This window comes from Dermacentor silvarum, chromosome 1 (assembly GCF_013339745.2).
Source record: "Dermacentor silvarum isolate Dsil-2018 chromosome 1, BIME_Dsil_1.4, whole genome shotgun sequence".
In the NCBI taxonomy this organism is placed as follows: Eukaryota; Metazoa; Arthropoda; class Arachnida; order Ixodida; family Ixodidae; genus Dermacentor; species Dermacentor silvarum.
Window position 1 is genome coordinate 373,628,307 of NC_051154.1, and position 20,492 is coordinate 373,648,798.

A 20,492-nucleotide genomic window follows, 5' to 3' on the forward strand; every position below is an offset into this window, starting at 1 on the left:
CCAAATCCTTTTTAAGTGTCTTTGGAGAATGTCCCCGATGAACACAGAAACCCTGCAGTCTGCAATACTGAATTCGGATTGTCTCCACAATCGAACGTATACTTCAATTGTGCAAAAGCCAACTAGCTCTCTGAGATGATCACACTGCATAGCACAGGTGTGCAAAAGAGCATATGCGCGCCAGTTTCCTTTATTGCACAACGCAGGAATGACATGGGCAAATTTCGAATAACCGCTTCACAGAAGCTTCACTGCACATAGATTCCAAGATGTGCGCTGGATGTACATAACTTTTATCAACTGTATTTCTGATACGAGGTACTTTTTCAATTTTTTCTCATATTTCTAAACTTACTACAGAGTTCTCTTTAAGAGCAGTATAGTAATGATGTCGTTAGTCACGGAAACAGGCGGTAACTGCATGCGGGTAATCTTAATTTCGAGATCATTTTCTTGCGACATCGTTCGCACTCTTCAGTCAATCGCGTTTCCCGAGCTCAAATGGCAGCAGGATCGAAGCTTCTGAAAATTTTGAATCATTGTTTTAGAACGTTGTTGTAGGAAACAATCTCGATACTTCAAAAATGCTTATTTCATGATGTTTTAAATGACGAGCTTCTCCAGAATCCAGAAGAAGAAATGTTCTCATTTACATTGTCTTTTTTTTTTCATGTGAACATTCAACATATTTCACCTCGAAGCTTTATTACGAACAATTTTAACAGAAAAAAACAGGAAATGAACTTGTTCAGGCAGCATTTCAATTCACAATAACACATCTGAGCTGAAGCCAGCCTTCCTACACATTCTTCTATCGAAGTTTTTTTGGTTATTAAAAACACGCTCGATCTGAATCGCAGCAATAAATGCGACAGAATGCGATATTCGGCTGTCCATGCACCACATTACTTTGGTTCGCCTGCACGACGTGCTCCCGTGAACCTTCGACTTCACCATGCTAAACTGCATAGCATATTTGAACAGCAACTGCTTTGTTACGCTACAGTTAACAAGTATGATTCGTGCAACTAAGCCAGTTACATCCAACGTAGGGGCGCCGTAGTCGAGCAAAGATGGCCGCTGAATCCATGAGCTCTGTCAATTCACAGCTTAAGATCTATCACGTTTTTGTCGATTATGATATTAAGTTGAGGTGTTTTCTTAAAAGCTAACATCTTGTGTTGGCCAAGCACTTTGTGGTTATTTACATAAAAAAATAAAAGACATAAGTAAGACGTCGACCTATGCTTACAGTCATCTGCCATGCAAGCGAGCCGCATACAGCATCCGTGCGTTTGTGTGATGTTTATACAGACGTTGGCATCAGTGACTGAACATTACTGACGTCGGGAAGATTGCAAAAGTGACAGAACGTCTCCTGCACACTGAAATAAAGCTACAGGTATGAACTATTTTGATTTTCCATTTTGCATAATATATTCGGCAGTCAAATGATTTGACTCAACACGGCGACTCGATTGCTCTTCAGTGCAGAAATGGGAACAAGCACTCATCAGACGCGCTGGTAATTTTGATGTATCTGGCTGCACCAAAGGCTGTATCTGACTTTGTAATAGTCCAGGAGTTGGGATGCCAGATCCCAATCTGCCCATTCATCCTCGTTGCTGTCTCTGTCCTTTTTTTCGAAACCCGGTATGTAGTACTTCGGCTTGGTCTTTGGCATGGGGGTCATTTCTATTTCCGGGTACTTGCCAGGCACGTAGACCACTGGAGGGCCACTCGCACTCAGCGACTGGTAGTAACGTTGTTGCTTTGCTGTACCACTCCCTGGATGCCGGCACCGCTGCTGCCCGAACTCACATGACGACATCACCCTCAATGTACGCGCTGCTGCTGCCGCTTGGTGGGCCGTGATTACGCCAGCGGTACTCGAGTCCCTGTTTGCCACATAGTTGACGCCGGAAGCAGCACGTCGCACAGAAAGGGGCTCTTGTCTTGACGTCGCCGCTGCGCAGGCGTAAGGGCGCGGATGTCTCAGCGGCTGTGACGGTATCAGCCGCACGCTGGATCGGAAGCTCCGTGAAGGTGAACTTTGCAGACCGGGTACCACAGCCCACCTGGGATTCTTTGCGAAGAGATGTAGGCGACTCGCTGCAACCTGGGAGCGACAACAAATGCTCTGCAGCAGTCCACGGTGACGCAAGGGTATGTCCGTCTCCTGCTGTTGCATTCGGGAAGATAGACTGCGGGATCACCACTGTCGAGTTCTTTCCTTCCTCGTTGAGGGCCGCACTTGAAGACGAGTTACGCGCGTCACCTACCGTGTCCGAAAAAGAATTACTCGCCATGGTGCCGCAAGATGATTCCGGGTGTGAATGAACGCCCAGGGAAACCTCCGGAGGCGGCAGCATGACACTTCCCAAGAGCAACAATTCCAGCGTTCCACAGCTCATGCAAACTCGTAGCATGCTTCAAAGGCAGCAAGCACCGCAGCGCCTCGGCAGAAATAAACCCACCTCCGTGAAACATGCAGCAACAGAGAAGATGACAACGCTTAGTCAAGGCAGAAGGAATCACATGACAAATAACGGGTATATTTACCAGTGCAAATGCTCACTGCCGTATACTGGGGTGAGAAAATGGTGCAAGAATTAGGATAGAATGCAATATGTGAAACAAGCAGCAGCATCGCAGCCCAGGATGAGGAACCTAACAATGTGAAACCTTTGGTGCAGTCATTTCAAGCACCACTTCATTCAAAGTGTTCGGCTGGTTTTCTAAACCATTACACAAAAAAATCTTCTCATTCAATTTACGCATTCCGAATGCTGAGTGCCTGAATTTTGTGTGATAATTTATATTATGTGAGTATTGGTGGTACACACGTTAAGAATGCTCCGATAATTGAAGGAGGAAACAACTTTATTAAGGGAAATTTCAAGGCTTTGTAGATGGCCGCTTGTCTGCGGCGACCTCTTCCGCCCAGGCAATGATTTATTTTTGTAGATTTTCTTCTGGGGACTGTATTAGGGTCTCCCATTTCATTTTAAGGGAGGTTGCACACCGAAAAAAACAAGGTAAATGAGCATACTTCACCGAATCCTGCTGTGCTTAGCTCATTTACTTCTTCAGCAGCAGGCTGTCATCGGAAGCACCACCATGTTCTCAAGAACTACTGTTTTAATGTATTATTAGGTTTTCTTTGTCTCCGATGCAATCACTTCGGCAATTTTCGCCGCAGTATTCCCTGTTGTGGCCCACAAAGCCTCCATTATTCTCAGATTCTTTGTTGAGCGATAAATCGAGCACACTATGGACGAATACCACGCGATCCGCATTTACCTGATCGATCTCTCAGCTGCCCATTGCCACAGGTAAATTCGGTCTTATCCCAGTGGCGGTATCCAAGTGTTAATTGTTGCGAACACCGATTTTATTAACAGCGTGTTCGAAGTGGCTGGTTGGTTCATCAATAGAAAAATACAGAAACAGAGCGACACAGGACAAGTATATATTTTACATATCCCGCCTTCGTTCTGGCGATGCACTTTGCAAGAACTTAGGCGTTACCTCTCCATAATTCAACTACTGAACATCATCCTCTTTTTTTTTTATCAGCAGGTCTTGGCGCTTTAGAGATACCTCTCAGCCCGCTATAACGGGTGTTTCAAGTAACTAGCGAACATCAAAACTAAAGTCGGAGGAAACTAACCCGGTATAAATATTGTTCGCAGTTGTCTTGAGTTACCCAGTTACGTTAACTTATTAGCTACATTTAATATGGAAATTTCCAAGCTTTTCTTTCAAGGCACAACTCACACTTGAAAATTTATATAGCGTCGTAAAAAAACATGCAGTGATGTTAGTTTCATAGTATTACCTTTCACAAAGTTTTTTTCCTTGGCTCTGAATAAGGCCCGCGAAATATTTTTAATAAATGATGTCACTGCTTGTTGGCGCGTCTATAGATTGCAGCGCGCTGAAAAGCGCTTCCAAAGGACAAAGCCTGCTTGCCCATTTTAAGAAAGTCACAGGCCTGCATGGCACAGGCAACACAGTCGCAGCGTGAGCTGGAGGAGCAGCACCGTAGGAGACAGTAACTGTAAGTACTGAGTATACGGAAAGTAATGTTTTAATTTGATTTACTGAAACACACACAGGTGTGCTTTCGTGCCTGATTTTAGGCAGTACAACTTGAGGGTCATCGTGGCGAAGCTGCTGGGCCGCATTTTCGGCAGCACGCAGGGTCTTCGAGGCGAAGTCTCTTTGCGTCGTTTTCACGAGCACAAACTGAACTGTCCACGCGGGAGGCCCGCCTTCTTCCTTGGGGCTCGGCCATCCCTCGGCAGGTCAATTGTAGCACTTCGGCACCTATTTGACAAGCACTAGATGTGATTCTATTACCAGTATTGCCTTATGCGAGGCAATTTTAACTCTCCAAGTTTTCGATTATTATTTTAATCGCGATTAATAGGTTGTTGTGACATGACCAAAAAACAAGGAAACAGGTATTGTACTGCTGCATTCATGCTGCATGCCGGAGACGCTGCACATGATGGTCATCATCACTGTTCAACTAAGATTGTTGGCACAGCATACTGTTTCACGAGCACCCTGAGCGGTAAACTACCTCCTCATGAATTAGTAGAGGTTCCCCTTAGTTTCTTTAGGTTACCAGTTAATTTTTATTGCTTTAGTTGTGCATTATAAGTGCTGTGTTATACCAAAAATGCATGCATTTTGTCCACTTCTCTAGGTAAGTAGGTGTGAAGCCATAAAATATATGGCTGTAGTGCCCGAGGTTGTGTGGTCAATTGTGTGTCAATGTGTGGTTTTCTTCATTGTCTGTTGGCTTTTTTATGGTCGTGATTAACAAGATTTGAGCTCCTAGGTTACCCTTCTTCTCGTGCAAATATACACATATAAGGTAAATGTACAAAAGATAACTTTACAATGTTTCGGCAGGTGGCCCTGCCTTCATCAAAATGACGACTCTGACGAATGCAGGACCACCATATATATATATATATATATATATATATACAGGGTGTTCCAGCGTACAATTTCAAAAATTTGTAAAAGTTGCCTGTGGCCGATAGCACAATTCTAGTTCATGTGCTGGTCTACTCGAAGAGGCATACATTACTTGCACCAAAAATATGAAATGCATTATTATCTAATTAATAAAACATACAATAACTAGGTTTTTAATCAATTACCTTATGGCCCATATTGCAATTTACAAATTCTAGCTGTGGAGTTCGCAAGGCGGATCCACTTGGAATGTATTCTGAGGATGACACCAGTTTCGAGATATTAATTCCCAAACTTTGCAGAGAAAGGCATTGGTGTTCCAGTTACTTCCGTAAAAAAACGTTTTATGCATTGAAGCACAAAAGTACCAGTGACAGCACCAGTGACCAGTGACAGGGCCATCAGGCTTCTGGCGGTGGTAAGGTTAATTACTGCGACGATAAGTACGTGGAAATTTCCACAATGCCAGTCGATCTCCGCCCGACGCCATTGTACAAACAACGCCGGAACCCGTTGCTGCTATCGGCAATGTGGGAACTAGGCGCATAAAGCGGCAATCGCTGGCCCTGTGATCGCCGTTACGTGCTTTCTTTGTGGATCAGACTGCAGATGAGTGTTGATGCGGCCAGGACGCAGCACCAGCACCACAAATTTTGATGCGAGCTTTTTGTGATCGCATACTTTGTATTCTTATGCATCATATATGACTGCAATTGTCCGCACACATAATCATTAAAAAGGCCTATTTCTATGTTATCAGTGTGTCCTCCTCTTTCGTAGCTGTAATTCCTTCGTGGACTACCATCGACAAAAATAAAAGAGGCTAAATTGGGCATCTTTGCAGAAGTGAAACTTACTGGTTTTTAGCTGGTCTTTAGCGGAGCAGTCATCCTGAGAAATACCTGCTTTTCGCGGTATTACAGATTAGTCATCGAAACGACAACTTTGTGTCGTCATTATAATGACATCGCCCCTGTTGTTCCTACACTAACTCATAGCCACTATGGGGGATTGGCCATGAAGCAGGTGGTACGCTTGAAGTGCTTTCATTAACATTGAAACCAAAATCAAACTTGCATAGCAGAGTCAGAGTTAAAAAAAAATTAGGAATGAGAAGGTGCAAAAAAGTTTGAGATAAAATAATCAACATCAAGAATAACAGGGACCTTTGATAATTTCAAGTCTCGCGAACAAACCGTGCCTTTCGCACTGAAGAGTCAACATGTCAAGCATTACTGGAAGAACACTGCCATGTGAATGCCACGCAGATTGTGGACATAAATTCGAGTGGTGCGCTCGTTAGCAGTGATGGGGATATCAGTAAATTTAATAGATATCGCACATTGGCATCATTATTTTCAGCTCAACTTCCTGCCCGACTAATGCTCATAATCTAGCGCATTTTATCTACCTTGCAGATCCGCTGCCAGGGAATGATTGTTCTGTGATTAGTGGACATATTATGTATCCAATGACACTCGCCATCGATCAGCTACTCATTTCGAAATCTTCCCGACCCAATGGGATCTTTGGAAAATTTTACAGGGCCTTTAGGCTTATACTAAGCACTGTTTTACGCCACATTCTGGCTGATGGTTTCAACGAAATGTGCCTCCCAGGATTGTTCACATATAGTCATATTGTCTTTAATACAAAAAGAGATGGCGACAACAAAACGTTACGTTCTCAAGGACACTAAGGGACCACGACACTGTCCAATGTGGATTGCAAAGTATATACAAAATTCTTATGAAATAGACTTCAATTTACAATGTCACTGTTATCATATAGAGTTAATGGACAGTATAAAGGCATGCAGCTAAATCATTTCTTTGGGAGGGGGGGGGAGGAAGCAGTGCTGACAAACGCCGCTGGTTTTACTTCTGGGTGCTATTCTGGATATTGTCAAATTCCTCCATATCGTCACATTCGCCATCTTGCCAGCTCTTGTTGGCCCAGAGGGCTGCTACGGCGTGTCTATGACTGGCTTAAGATGCCGCCAGTACACAATTCGACAATATAGCGTGATTCAATGATATCCATGATTAGCACCCTAGGTCGCATCTCATGCACTATCGAGGTGCGACGCCTACAACGCCGCTAGCGGTTCTCCTCACCAAGCCAGCGTTGAGTACCATCCAAGCAATGCTAAATCTTGCTATCGTGTTCAGTGCTTCGCATTCGGCCGAAAGTATGACTTTTTTCTATATTGTAAGTTTCACCAACCGTACAACTCTCCAGGCACTTTTCAAACCATCGCTGCGGGATGTACTCTCGAGTGCATGTGTAGTTCTCGCAAACGATCTTACCACTCGCTCCAAAAACTAATAACCGTCTAAGAAAAAACAGCTACGAGATGCTGCAGATTAGCGCGTCTGGCTCCAAACTACCCGTTGCCTCAAGGTCACGAGTTCGGTCTCCGGCGGTGTTCAAGTTTCTTTTTTTCTTCACCATATCGTGTCACTATATGGCGAGCATGAAGGTCAGGATGATGAAATGTCCGGACGACACAGCGTAACAGAAAGGCAGACGTAGCAAACTTATCAAACTTTTCCCATCTATGCTCTACTAAATGACAGCTGTCATGGTTTGAGCAAAACTAATTCCCTTACATCAAACAGAAAACTTTGAGGACATAAACCGCATGGTTTGGAAGCAATGCATGCTTTATTTTACCTGGTGTGCATCGCATTCAAAATTGCACATCTACATGAGGTAACTCTCAATGAATGTTCTTGATTGCAAGTGAATTATTGTGGCTGGACGGAATGACCTTGCGTGCTGCAATCATGTTCACAGGCTTTCTTGTTACATACATATGTAACATACATAAATACATACATACACATTTCATGTCATGAAAATACAAAGTAGTGTTCGTGCCAGTGGAAGCATAAATTGCTTCTGGGTGGTACACGGCAGTCGCTGCAGTGTCTTCAGCACATACACAAGTTCAGAGAGAGATAAAAAAAGTAAAAAAAATAATTGATAAAGCATAGTAATAACAACTGCACATACGTGACTCAAATAACAAAAGGCTCAATATCAGACATTACAAAAATTAACATAAAAAAATCTAAATAAAGCACAAGCAATAACATTCATAAAGCGTTGTAACAAAACCGAGAACTAGTATAGCACAAGTATTATACACTAAAAGGCAACAAAGAGTTCAGAGCAGATTTCAATTACCTTACAGACTGAAAACTCAATGTTTCCGCAGGCAGTTGATTAAAGTGAAAGAGGGCATAAATATCCTGACATCTTTTTCCATAATGTGTATATATTTGAGGAAGTTTGTAACGGTACACATTCCTTAAAGCACACGATTGGCTTTTTAAACGCTTGAATTTACTGGAGAAAAAATTTCTTATAACCACTACTAGTTTAAATAAATTATCTAAAGAACTAACTTCAGCTGCCACCATTTTTGAAGTGGTGTCTAAGCCAACACAGTTTGTGCCAAACAATATGTTAGCCAACAGCCTGTGTAAAACTATCAATTTGTTGAGCTCGTGACTAAGAGCAAGAACCATACACAGTAATACCGTACAACAAGATAGATTTGTCCATCGCTTTGAATACGGTTTTACGCAGCTGAATGGAACTGTTGTGTTTAATGCAATATAATAGGACAGAAAGCACTCGAAGACACTTAACTACATGTTCTACATGATCACACCAGGACATTTTCTTATCGAAGTACATTCCCAAATATCTAACAGTGGGACAGAAAGGTATCGGCGAGCATTGACGCCCTGTACATGAGCTGCCATGAAGTACAATGGATTCTCTGAACTCCACTTATGGGGATTTCTAGAACACAATAGCCTGGTTTTTGCTTTATTTACACATATTTCATTATCGCATAGCCAATCAAAAGTGTCTCGACGTCAGCCTGTAATAATGTCAAAGCTTGACTGTGCGACTCATGAGATATAAGCAATGCTCTATCATGGGCGTATTGAAAAAGCCTTGCATTTAACGTCAGCTTAGCCAAGTCGTTCACATAGATATTAACAAAAATGTGCCTGTGATAGGCAAAAACAAGCAAGTGACTGTCTTTTTGATCATTCAAAATAAAATTTTCTTTCATGAAAAGAGAACATGCTCTGCATACATAAACAAATGGCTGGGAGTACATGAGTGTATACTACATATAAGAATACTCATTTATTTATTTTTAATACCCTCAGGGCCAGAGGCACTATAGAGGGGAGTGGTACGAAAGCAAATGTGGTACATTGGAAGTAAACGAAACACAGTGATTAATATGAACAAAACACAATGCTAGAACACAAGAGGTTTCTTTCAATGCAGTGTTAGCTGCTGTGTCACAAAAAAGGAATTCCTGGTTATACAATGTTAGCTAAAGTTTACCGAAAGAGGCTGTTATCAGTAATGTTTACAATTTCAGTGGGAAGGTGGTTCCAATCTATACATGTTCGATTTAAAAAAGACTTGGAGAAATGCTTTCTGTTACATAGATAGGTCCCGACTTTATGACAATGATCAACACGGTGTGATACATAATGGGGTCTTGTAAAAAATTGCGTGTGCAGTGTGGGATGATGATAAAGCCTATGAAAGAGTGATAAATGTGCCATTCTACGTCGAACAGACAACAAAATTACATGGAAGAAATGCTCGCCGTTATATTATAATCAGAAAAGATAAATCGAACAGAGTTATTTTGGACAAGTTCTTAGAGCATTTTCAGGTTATCCTGGCAGGGATCCCATACAGAAGTACCATATTCTAATTTAGGACGTATTACAGTTTTATAGAGTAGATGTTTTAGGTTAGATGGTGAGCTAGAGAAGTTACAGCGCAAGTACCCTAACATGCGGCTAGCGTTGTTAACGTATTCAGTGTGAATTGCCCATGACAGGTTTGTAGTTACATGGACACCTAAGTACTTGTAAGAGTTGACTGTTTCTAAAGAAACGTTGTTTAATTGGTAAGTGGCTTGTTGGCAAAAAACATGGGAAACACGTAGCACTTTACATTTGTTAGTATTTAGTTCCATTAACCACGAGTTACACCACTTCGATATTGCATTAAGATCAAGTTGCAACTTGGTAACGTCGGTGTCATTGGTTATTTCGCGAAAAATAACAATCGTCAGCGAGCAAGTGTACGTTAGATGATAGTGTAGCAGGAAGGTCGTTAATATAAATGAGAAAAAGGAGAGGGCCCAGATCTGAACCTTGGGGTACCCCAGAATGTACATCACTGAAAGAAGAATTAAAGCCATTAGCTGTAACAAACTGAGTGCGATTTGTTAGAAATAACTTAATTCACTTCGGAAGGTTAGGATCTAGATTTAGTTAATTTGATTTGTACAAGAGAAGTCTGTGGCAAACCTTGTCAAACACTTTAGAAAAATTTAAGAAAATAAATTCGGCAAAAGAACAATCCAAAATTTGATGTATAGCTCGTGACTGAATGAAACCAGTTGTGTTTCACATGAAAGTATTTTGCGAAAGCTGTGCTGAACTGGGGTGATGATGATGATTGCATTTTATTGGCGCAAGGGCATCTAAGGCCAAAGAGCACCAGGACATGTGTCTTGATTTAACAAAATTATAAGTTAAAAACTGATTTAAAATAGAGGCTGTATAGAAGCCTACGCATAAGACAGATCTATATAGTGCATCAATTCTAAAATAATTACTAAAATAAATATAAGGCCTTAAATGCATTGGCTACAGGTACAAAAGGTAAATTATTGTACGTAGTCCGAGTTCCTTGCTGTACAATTCTTGCGTACACAAGAAGTGCGAGTGCTCAGACATACGCTTGTGCATCAGACCGTACCTCACCTGTGAGGCACAATCTGACGGTTAGGATGGAATGAGACGATGTCTAGAAAATTAACTTACGCAAGATAATTAAGCACTCTTTTAAAGTTAAAAATTGTGTCATCTTATAAGAACATCGAGGGATGGGGTGGTATTTGGTATTTGTAAAGTTCCTTAAAATGAGCCACTCTGTCGATGAAGTTCAGGACATTGAATGAGGACATGTAGGACGGTTAGGTTCTCACCGCAGTGTGTGCACGTCGGAGGGTCAGTTGCAGTCAAGAGGTATTTATGTGTCCCATAAGTGTGTCCTATTCTGAGTCGTGCCAAGGTGACTTCAGTGAGTCTATCAAGCTTCAGTGGGAAAGATTTGGTTAGTTGTGGTTTAAGCAGATGCAGCTTATTTTCAGCTTCTTTGTCCCATTCAGCTTGCCAATGATTACAGAGCGCCTTTCGTACCGCAGGTTTCAGGTCTACACCACGTACACAGCTTACATCAATTGTGTCCCAATGAGCCGCTTTTCCAGCATTTTTGTCTACCATTCCATTGCCTGCGATCCCAGAGTGGCCTGGCACCCAGCATACAAGAGCAAGGTTTAGGTAGGCTACGTGTATGTGTTAAAGGAGCTTGTTTAATACAGTTTCGGCTTGCTTTGCCAAAGAACAGGGCTGCGACGACGCATAAAGAATTTGTGTATATTATAGACTTTTGTATGTATGTACTCAACAGTGATCAGAATACCGTACGCTTCCGCTGTAAAAATGCTGCTATGGTTATGCAAGGTTTTAGACTTGGAGAAGTTTGGGCCATGGGCTGCACATGATACCGAAGTTGCAGACTTTGAAGCATCAATGAAAAATGTCATAGTTGTCTTCTAACATACTTGCCTTCAAAGGCCAAAAAATGTTGCTGGATGAGGGCATTTGGACAACTCTTTTTGTTATGCTCTTTAATGGACAAGTCACAGGTGACTGGACATTGCTCCCAAGGTGAATTGAGTTCAGCGTAGTCAGTTTCCTGCAGATCTGCTTTTTTGCAACAGACCTCACTGCTAAATGGAATGGCGGGGCGTGTGAAGGTCGGTTTAAATACAACATAATTGTGGACTGATCATTTATGAGTGCTTTGCATGGATGTTGTTTTAGCGACATGGTTCGTATTGCATAGGTGACTCCAAGATATGTACGCTGATAATGCAGTGGCCACTGATACGACTCTGCATAGAGACTTTGGACAGAGCTGGTACAAAAGGCACCAAGTGCTAGGCGGATACCCAAGTGATAGACAGGATCGAGTAGCTTAAGTGTTGTCTTTGAAGCTGACTAGTAAACAATACATCCATAGTTTATGCGTGACAGCACAAGGCTTTTAAAAAAAGATAGGAAACTACCTATCTGTTCCCCATGATTGGTGAGATAGAATCTTTAAAAGGTTCATAGTTTTTTTAAAGCATTTCAGCTTCAACTGTTTTATATATTGGATAAAGGTAAGCTTAGCATCAAAGATTACACCCAAAAATGTTTGTTCTTTCGCAATGATCAGGCTTTTCCCATTCATCGAAATGCATGGGTCAGGACATACCCCTCTTCATCTGGAGAAAACCACACAAGTAGTCTTTTCTGCATTGAATCGGAACCCATTTTAATCTGCCCATTTGGCGAGCCAATTAACATTTAACTGTATCTGCCGTTCACATACGCAAAGGTTGCAAGATTTAAAACTGATTTGGACGTCGTCCACATAGACTGAGTAAGATATCGTAGGTGGTATAACAGAGCGAGAGTTCATTTTAATTATAAAAAGTGTGCAACTTAGCACTCCTCCCTGTGATACCCCATATTCCTGAACAAAAGTGCGCGATAGTACAATACCAATTCTTACGCGGAACTTTCTTTCAGATAGGTAATTTTGCAGAATGTTGAACATACTATCACAAATTCCATAGGATGACAGGTCTTGCAGAATACCGTATCGCCAGGCAGTATCACATGCCTTCTCAAGATCAAAGAATACAGATAGACAGTATTGGTTGTGTACAAATTAGAGCACTGCACGGGCCGATTTTTTCAGCCCGGGCCTGGCCTGGGCCTGTTTTTACGTTGGGCTGCCCGCCCGAGCCCGTCCAAACATTTTATGGCGAGACCCGGGCCCGCCCGGGCCCGGAAATCATCTACATTACCCGTCCGGCCCGCCACCTCTTTACCTTAGGCCCAAGCCTGGCTCGAAACCGGCCCGAGACCGAAAAATATCACCGAGCGGCATTAAAAAAATAAAATAAGAGAATGAAAGGAATTTATTCTTAAGGCATTTATTACATGTCATATCAAATTATGAACACCATTTGAGCGGTCTGAATGCAAATACCAGTGTGCGAAGTAATAGGAATGACCCTTTCAAGCAGTATCACCAGTAGCTTCCAACAGCGCGACCTTGATGGGCCCAATCCACTTCTATCGCAGTGCCACCACAGTATTTTTCCACGTCGGGTGCCTCACTGCAAAGCATGCGCCGCCCCAGCCACTCGTCCCACTCAACCGTATTCTAGTACACTATAGCCGAAGCGCAGCCACGACCGTCGTGAGCGCTGCGCATGGATGGAGTAAATGGAGAAAGAAAACTTCTCGTCCCTCCATGGTGCAGCATAATGCGCGGCTGCTAGGCGGTCAGTTGAGAACATGCGTGGAATCATGGATGGATGCAGTGTCATATTTCAGCTGCGTGACGAATTATCTTATCTTACCAGTCATTGTTTTACCAATTCGCCTTTGAAGAATCAGCAAGTCGCGAATGCGCTTGCACTGCACTGAAAGCATTAATTACATTGATTTAGGCAAGGAATACAATGGCGTCCTTTGGTTTGAGGTGACTTTGGTCTTTCTGGACTTTTACATTCTGTTCAAACAGCGCAAAATACGATGGAAGAAGAAACGGGGAGTACACAGGAGTAGCACTGCTAGCTTCCAGCTGCGCCGGGGCCACAAGTTTTTCAGAGTCGAGATGCACGAGGATAACTCGCTGCACGTTACATGCACTCCACCAGAAAGTCTGAGCCCGGCCTGAGCCCGCCTCAAAATACCTGAGCCCGGCCCGGGTCAAAAAGCACATGCCATGCCCGAGCCTGGCCCGAGCCGTGAAAAAACTGCCCTACCCGGCCCGGCCTTTCGGGTAAGCCTGAGTCCGTGCAGTGCTCTAGTACAAATGCATCACGTATATATGACTCAAGGAGAAGAAGATAATTGGTTGCAGACCTTGCTCTTCGAAAGCCGGATTGATGAGGGTCTCAATATACCCTTATATTGCAAACAGTAAACAAGGCGGCAGTTAATCATTTTTTCAAATACCTTGAGTAAACAGCTAGTGAGGGCAATTGGTCTGTAACTTTTAACTAAGGAAGGGTCTTTGCTGTGTTTGAGTATTGGTAGGACTATTGCCTCTTTCTAAGATGAAATTATATGACCAGTTGCAAAAATTTTATTGTAAAGACCTAAGATAGAGTTTAGGGACTCATCAGGCAGATTGTTCATTATTTCATATGTTATCGTGTCAGAACCTGGAGCCGAGCTGCCACAAGAGTCTAGGGCAAGCTTGAGTTCATGGAATGTTAGTGGTTTGTTGTATCCTTCTGATGAAGACTTGTTTGGGCACAGAGGAATATTTTCAGCTGTTCTTTTATGGTGTAAGAACATTTCAGAATAATTTTCTGAGCTTGATACCCTCTCAAAGTGCTCACCGAGAGTGTTTGTCTAATCTTCTATTGCATCACCAAAGCCAGTGACAAGAGGAAAAGAATTTGGGCGTTGTCCTTTTAGTTTACTATTATATACTTTGCTCGCATCAGTGTATGAGTTTATTGAGGATACGTACTAAGTCCAGCTTTCTCTTTTGGATATTCAATGGATACGGCGACCATTCGTTTTGAACCACTGAAAATTTATTAGATCTTCTGTTGTTGGGTAGCGTGAAAATCTGCTCCATGCTTTGTTCTGGCGTTTCTTTGCAATTTCAGTCTCTTCCACCACGGTTTCGGATTGACTTTATCTGTGCAGGACTCAGGTATGCAATTTTGAGCAGAACAGAGGATATGTTCAGTGATGTAGCTGGTCAGTTCCTCTACACCTAGGTGGTCCACATCTTCCAGGCACAGTGTACATAGGTTTCTAAATTTCGCCAAGTCTGCACTGTAAAGTCTCCATTTTTGAGGTAAGCTAGTCCATCGTGCCCCTTTGTTGTTTCTAAGAGTGTTGGGAAGTGATCGCTCCCCATATGAATTAATAATAACTCTCCATTCCAGGTATGAAAGAAGTGATGCTGACCCTATGACGAAATCTTTATATGAATACACGTTGTGTGTAGAACTGTAGAAAGTTGGCTCTGTCTTGTTAAACAGACAGGCTCCAGATGAAAGAATGAACTTTTCTATTGCCCGTCCTCTTGCATCACATCTTGAGTCACCCCAGAATGTGCTGTGAGCATTAAAATCTCCGTTTACTATATAGGGTGCAGGAATCTCGTCAATCAGCTTTTAAAATTCTGCTGTATCAAACTGTTCATCAGGCAATAAATATATGGAGCAAACAGTTATAAGTTAAATGAAAAATATGGCCTGAACATCCGCTTTCTCGAATGAAGTCTGGAGTGATACATCCTGGCATGCTACTGACATTTGGGCTATATTTGCCACACCACCTATTATTTCGATCTTTACGAAAAACTATGTATTGTCTTAAGAAGTTTTTGTGTGTGGACTTTAAATGTGTTTCTTGAACACAGAACAGTCATGGCTGATATTCCTTTAGTAGATATTTGACATCATCTAGATTGTGAAATAGGCCTCTGGCATTCCACTGAATTATTTGTGTGGCCATATTGACGAAGAATTGTGTTGTCTGCGTTCAAGAGCACGTGGTGGTAAGGACAGGTAAATATCTATATAAGGACGGTAACCGTTTAGGTTACCAGTCCCTTTCTCGGCGCAGTTACAGGAAGCGTATTCTTCTTAGCGCACTCCAGAGAGCGCTGATCTTTTGGCGTCGACCTTCATAACCTTCTCTTCTTTTTGGATCGACCTTCATAGCCTTCTCTGAGGTGCTGGAGGATCGAGAACTAGGTGCTGAAACTTGCGTCTCAGGCTGTGGAGTTCCGTTAAGCTTTGGGACCTGCGGAACCGAGGTCTGCAGGCCCACCTTCGATGATGATGGAGCAGCACTTGCTGCTGCCATCAGGGGAGCGGGCGAAGTGATTACCAGACCACCGTCAGTGACCGCGGTAGACTCCCGAGGCATTTGTGATGCTGCCCCCCATCGCACCACCTCGAAAAAGCTGGTGTGAGCTAAGTATGAAAGGTGTTTCCTTGCTTCGTGAAATGTTATATTTTCTTTGACCTTTAGAGCAATGATTTCTTTTTCTTTCTTCCATTTAGGGCACGTCCTAGAGTAGGCTGGATGGCTTCCATCGTAGTTCACACAATATGGAGATGAGCCGCAAGTGTCTGATGGATCATCATTCGAGCTGCATTTCGCGCAAGTCTGCTTTCCTCGGCATGTCTGAGATCTGTGCCCATACCTCTGGCACTTAAAGCACTGTCGAGGATTTGGAATGTACGGCCTCACACGGACTTTGATGTAGCTTGCATATAGTGTACTATGGATGATGATTAATGGGGTTTTATGGCGCAACGGCCAGGGAAGGCCAAAGAGTGCCAGACAGTGGTGTGAAGTCGATGTTGTGAATAATAACAGGTGGTATATGTGACACGGCTGTATAGAGGCCTAAAAACTTTCGCTGTAGAGTGCGTAAAATGTATACTTAAGTAAAATTATGACAGTGATACTTAGAATGTACAGTGACATGTCGGCCGAAAATAAAAGGTGTGCTACGGAGAGGTGATATACTAAAATACGTGACTGTCAGAAGCACTACTGCGTTATCAGGGCCCTTTGAGATTAAGGGCCTGGAGGCATGCACTATACAAAACGCTACCATCGCAACAGCGACTTCTCAAGAGAAGGCCACCTTACGAATTTTGGGGGCTGATAACATCCAATAAGTGGACTTCATTGAAAAAATCTAGTACTGATTTCATGTTAAATAGCGGTTCATTACCAAAAAAACATTGCTGGGTGAAGAGGAATAGATTGTCTGTACGCAAGAGGAAAAAAGCCTTACTACACTTAATCAATCTGTAAATATAATTGCCTTCTCTAAATTTATATGCATATGTTTTACAGCCAAAAATAATGCATAGGCTTGAGCCGTAAAGATGCTTGTTAGTGGGTGCAGAACATCTGATTCTGAAAATGATGGTCCAACTGCTGCATAGGACACGCCCGCATGCGACTTTGATGCATCCGTGTGAAATTCCATGCAGGAGTATTTCGCTTGCAGTTCTAGAAAGTGCATACGAATGTGTTCTTGTGGAGCGTGCTTTGAGACTTGCACAAATGACGTGTCACATTCTATGATTTCCCAGTGCCACGGCGGTAAGAACTTTGCTGGCATCTTTAGACTGAGTTCTAGAAGTGAGACACCCATTTCTTCACTAAGCCTTCTAACACGCAGCGAGAAAGGTTCTCTGAATGTTGGACGATTATGAAACAGTGTAGCACATGTCATGTCATTTACAGTTGCGTAACAAAGATGTTCCAGGTTTGAAAGCACTTTGAGGAAGTACGTAAAACTAGTGTATGACCTTTGCAGGTAAAGTGACCACTCATTTGATTCTACGTACAGACTGGGTACAGGACTTGTCCTGAAGGCACCTGTGGCCAGGCGGAGGCCTAAGGGGTGAACAGCATCCAGTATCTTTAACACACTGGGTCTGGCAGAGTGATAGACTACAGCGCCATAATCCAAACGGGATAGTATGAGGCTCTTATACAGGTTTATTAGACACTACCTATCACTGCCCCATGTTGTATGTGACAAAACTGTAAGAATATTTATTGTTTTTAAGCATTTATTCTTATTATATTTAATGTGGGCTATGAGGGATAGCTTGGAGGCAAGCATGACACCCAGAAATTTGTGCTCCGTGTGCAGAGGTATGCGGTGTCCATCGAGTTCAATATCAACATCTGGGACCAGGCCTCTCCTCCTTGTAAAAAGGATGCAGGAGCTTTTCTGAGGATTTAGCTTAAACCCGTTTTAATTAGCCCCCTTTGAGACCCTGTTCAGGCCAAGCTGAACCTTTCGCTCACAAATTGCGAGATTACGCGATTTGTACATCATCAACGTATACTGAATAAAACATGGTAGGCGGAATTGATGAGCGTAAAAAATTCATTTTTACTATAAAAAGAGTACAGCTTAGTACACCGCCTTGTGGCACCCCAGTTTCCTGGAGAAATGGCCTGGAGAGAGCATTTCCAATTTTGACACGGAATATGCGGCTTGACAAAGAGCTTGCTATAACGCTAAGCATGTTTCCGCGAATACCCATCTCCGACAAATCTCGCAATATCCCGTAGTGCCACGTCGTGTCGTACGCCTTTTCCATGTCGAGAAATATGGACAAGTACAGTGAAACCCCGATTATACGACGTTCTCGGGACCGCGGAAAAGCGTCGTAAAATGCGGGCGTCGTAAAATCCGAACACAGAAATTTATTCGTACAAAAAACACTGTTTAGCACGACGTAATAGCGAGAAACTTCTGTGCAAACTACCACACACTTTAAAAAAATCCGTGAGCTTCTTTTGCACTTTCTTGGAGCCCAACCGCAAAAGCTTCCCCTCAAGTTTGGCAACGTCCGAAAGAACGTCCTCCGTGGCTTCGCGTGTACAAACGTAGCTCCTTATGCCATCTATGTGCCGTAGCATATCGGCAAATGACGTAGGGACGGCAACATCTGCGGCGTCGGCAGCGGCGGCGTCGTCCTCGTCTGATGTCGCAGTGTCGGCATCGGGCAATGCCTCCGCGATTGCATCGTCCAGCGACAGTTCGCTGCAGACGGCAACGTCGTCGTCGGCCTCCACGAACTCGGCGAAGGTTGTAGATGGGTGCAGGCGCTCGAAGTCGTCGTCGTCGACGGTGCTTGCATTCTCCTCCATCAAGGATGTGGAGTCGCCAGCGGTGGAGGCGTCAGCAGTGGAGGCAGTCTCTCGCACAAAGCCACAATGCCTAAACGAGTTCGCAATTGTGCTCTGCGACACTGCGCTCCACGAACTGGCGATCATGTGCATAGCGTCGAGCACGGAGATCTTTTCCTCCTCGCTGCGTTCCATTGCCGCCAGCCGACGCTGCACAAGCCGCTTTCTGTAGCCCTGCTTCACGCACTTGATGATTCCGGCATCCAGTGGCTGCAGACAGCTTGTGCAGTTTGGCGGTAGAAACACCACCTTGACATTCCGCAGGCTGGTCGTGTCAGGTGGGTGGCATGGTGCGTTATCCATAAAAAGAAGAATTTTTCGCGCCTTCGCACCCATTTTGTTGTCCAGCCGCTGCAGAAAGTTGGTGAAAATAGAGGACGTCATCCACGCCTTTTTGTTGAAATCGTAGCTGCACGGCAGCGTCCGAATATTCTTAAAGCACCGTGGCTTGCCAAATTTGCCTATAACGAGCACCGGCAGCTTCTCGGACCCGTCTTCGTTGGCACAAAACAGAGCCGTCAAGCGCTCCTTACTGCGCTTCCCTCCGTGGCATCTGTCACCCTTGAAGGTGAGAGTCTGCTCAGGTTGCATGTTATAAAAAATACCACTCTCGTCCGCGCTGAAAACGTCACAAGGCTTGTATGCCGCGATCAAGTCCGGCAGTGTTTCTTTCCACTCCTGCACTGTGGAAACGTCTACTGTCGAACTTTCTCCACAGGAGCGGCTGTAGACGATGTTATTTCGCTTTTTGAAACGATCTAACCATCCGTTCGACGCCTTGAAACCGTCAATGCCAAGGCGCAACGCCACGAGGTCGGCCTTCTCCTTGAGGATGGCGCCGTCAATATTGATGGCGGAGCTCCGCGCCTGAAGCAACCACTTTACCAGCACCTTTTCCAACTTCTCGTGCGCGCCTTCTTTGGCCATCTTCCGCTTGAGACCGAACTTGCTTGCGTTCTCAAGAATCGAAGCCTTGTTCGCCAAGATAGTTTTGAGCGAAGATTCCGCTATCTTTAGCTCCCGGGCGATGCTTGCTTTTGTGGCTCCATGCCGCCTTTCGGCTTCTTCGATGATGCGCAGCTTTTCGCCGAGCGACAAAACTGCGCGCTTTCGCGACATCTTGCGTAGCCGTGCGTGTCGAGACGATCGCGGACAACACGAGCGAAGACCACGTTGTTTTCAAACGGCTGCTCGCAAAGAAAGAAACGCTTCCCCGGCGGCGTCTACTGCGCGACGAGAGCGGGAGAGAGAGTTCGGAAAGGGTACAGCGAATGGGGGAATACCACAACCTCGCCACTCCACCGACTCTACGGTCGCTAGGAGGGCGAGGGGAAAAACGAACGGCAGCGGAAAGCCGGAATGAACCGGTTTTCTGGGCGCTCGGCTTGCGATGGGGTGCCCTCCGCGATTGCGTGCCCTCCTGAAAGAGCCGTCGCGACGAAAGACGCCTGCATCATTTCCCTCTTGTTCGCCGTTCGGTCCCCCCCCCCCGTTCCGCGTGGATCGTCGTGTAACGCGGGTTCGGCGTAAAATCGCGTCGGATAATTGAGGTTTTTAATGCATTGCGTCTATGGGGTTTTCACCGGGACAGGACTAATCCGTCGT

General features: G+C 44.0%; 1 protein-coding gene across 1 annotated transcript; it reads right to left on the reverse strand.

The window, feature by feature from the left end:
* Positions 1-1,513: 1,513 nt before the first annotated feature.
* Positions 1,514-20,006, reverse strand: LOC119445626 (tigger transposable element-derived protein 4-like). The gene is made up of 2 exons (XM_037709892.1): positions 18,464-20,006; positions 1,514-1,968 (listed from the first exon to the last, which is right to left on the reverse strand). The coding sequence occupies exons 1-2, from the start codon at positions 20,004-20,006 to the stop codon at positions 1,514-1,516; spliced, it is 1,998 nt and encodes a 665-aa protein (XP_037565820.1).
* Between the last annotated feature and the right edge of the window lie 486 nt (positions 20,007-20,492).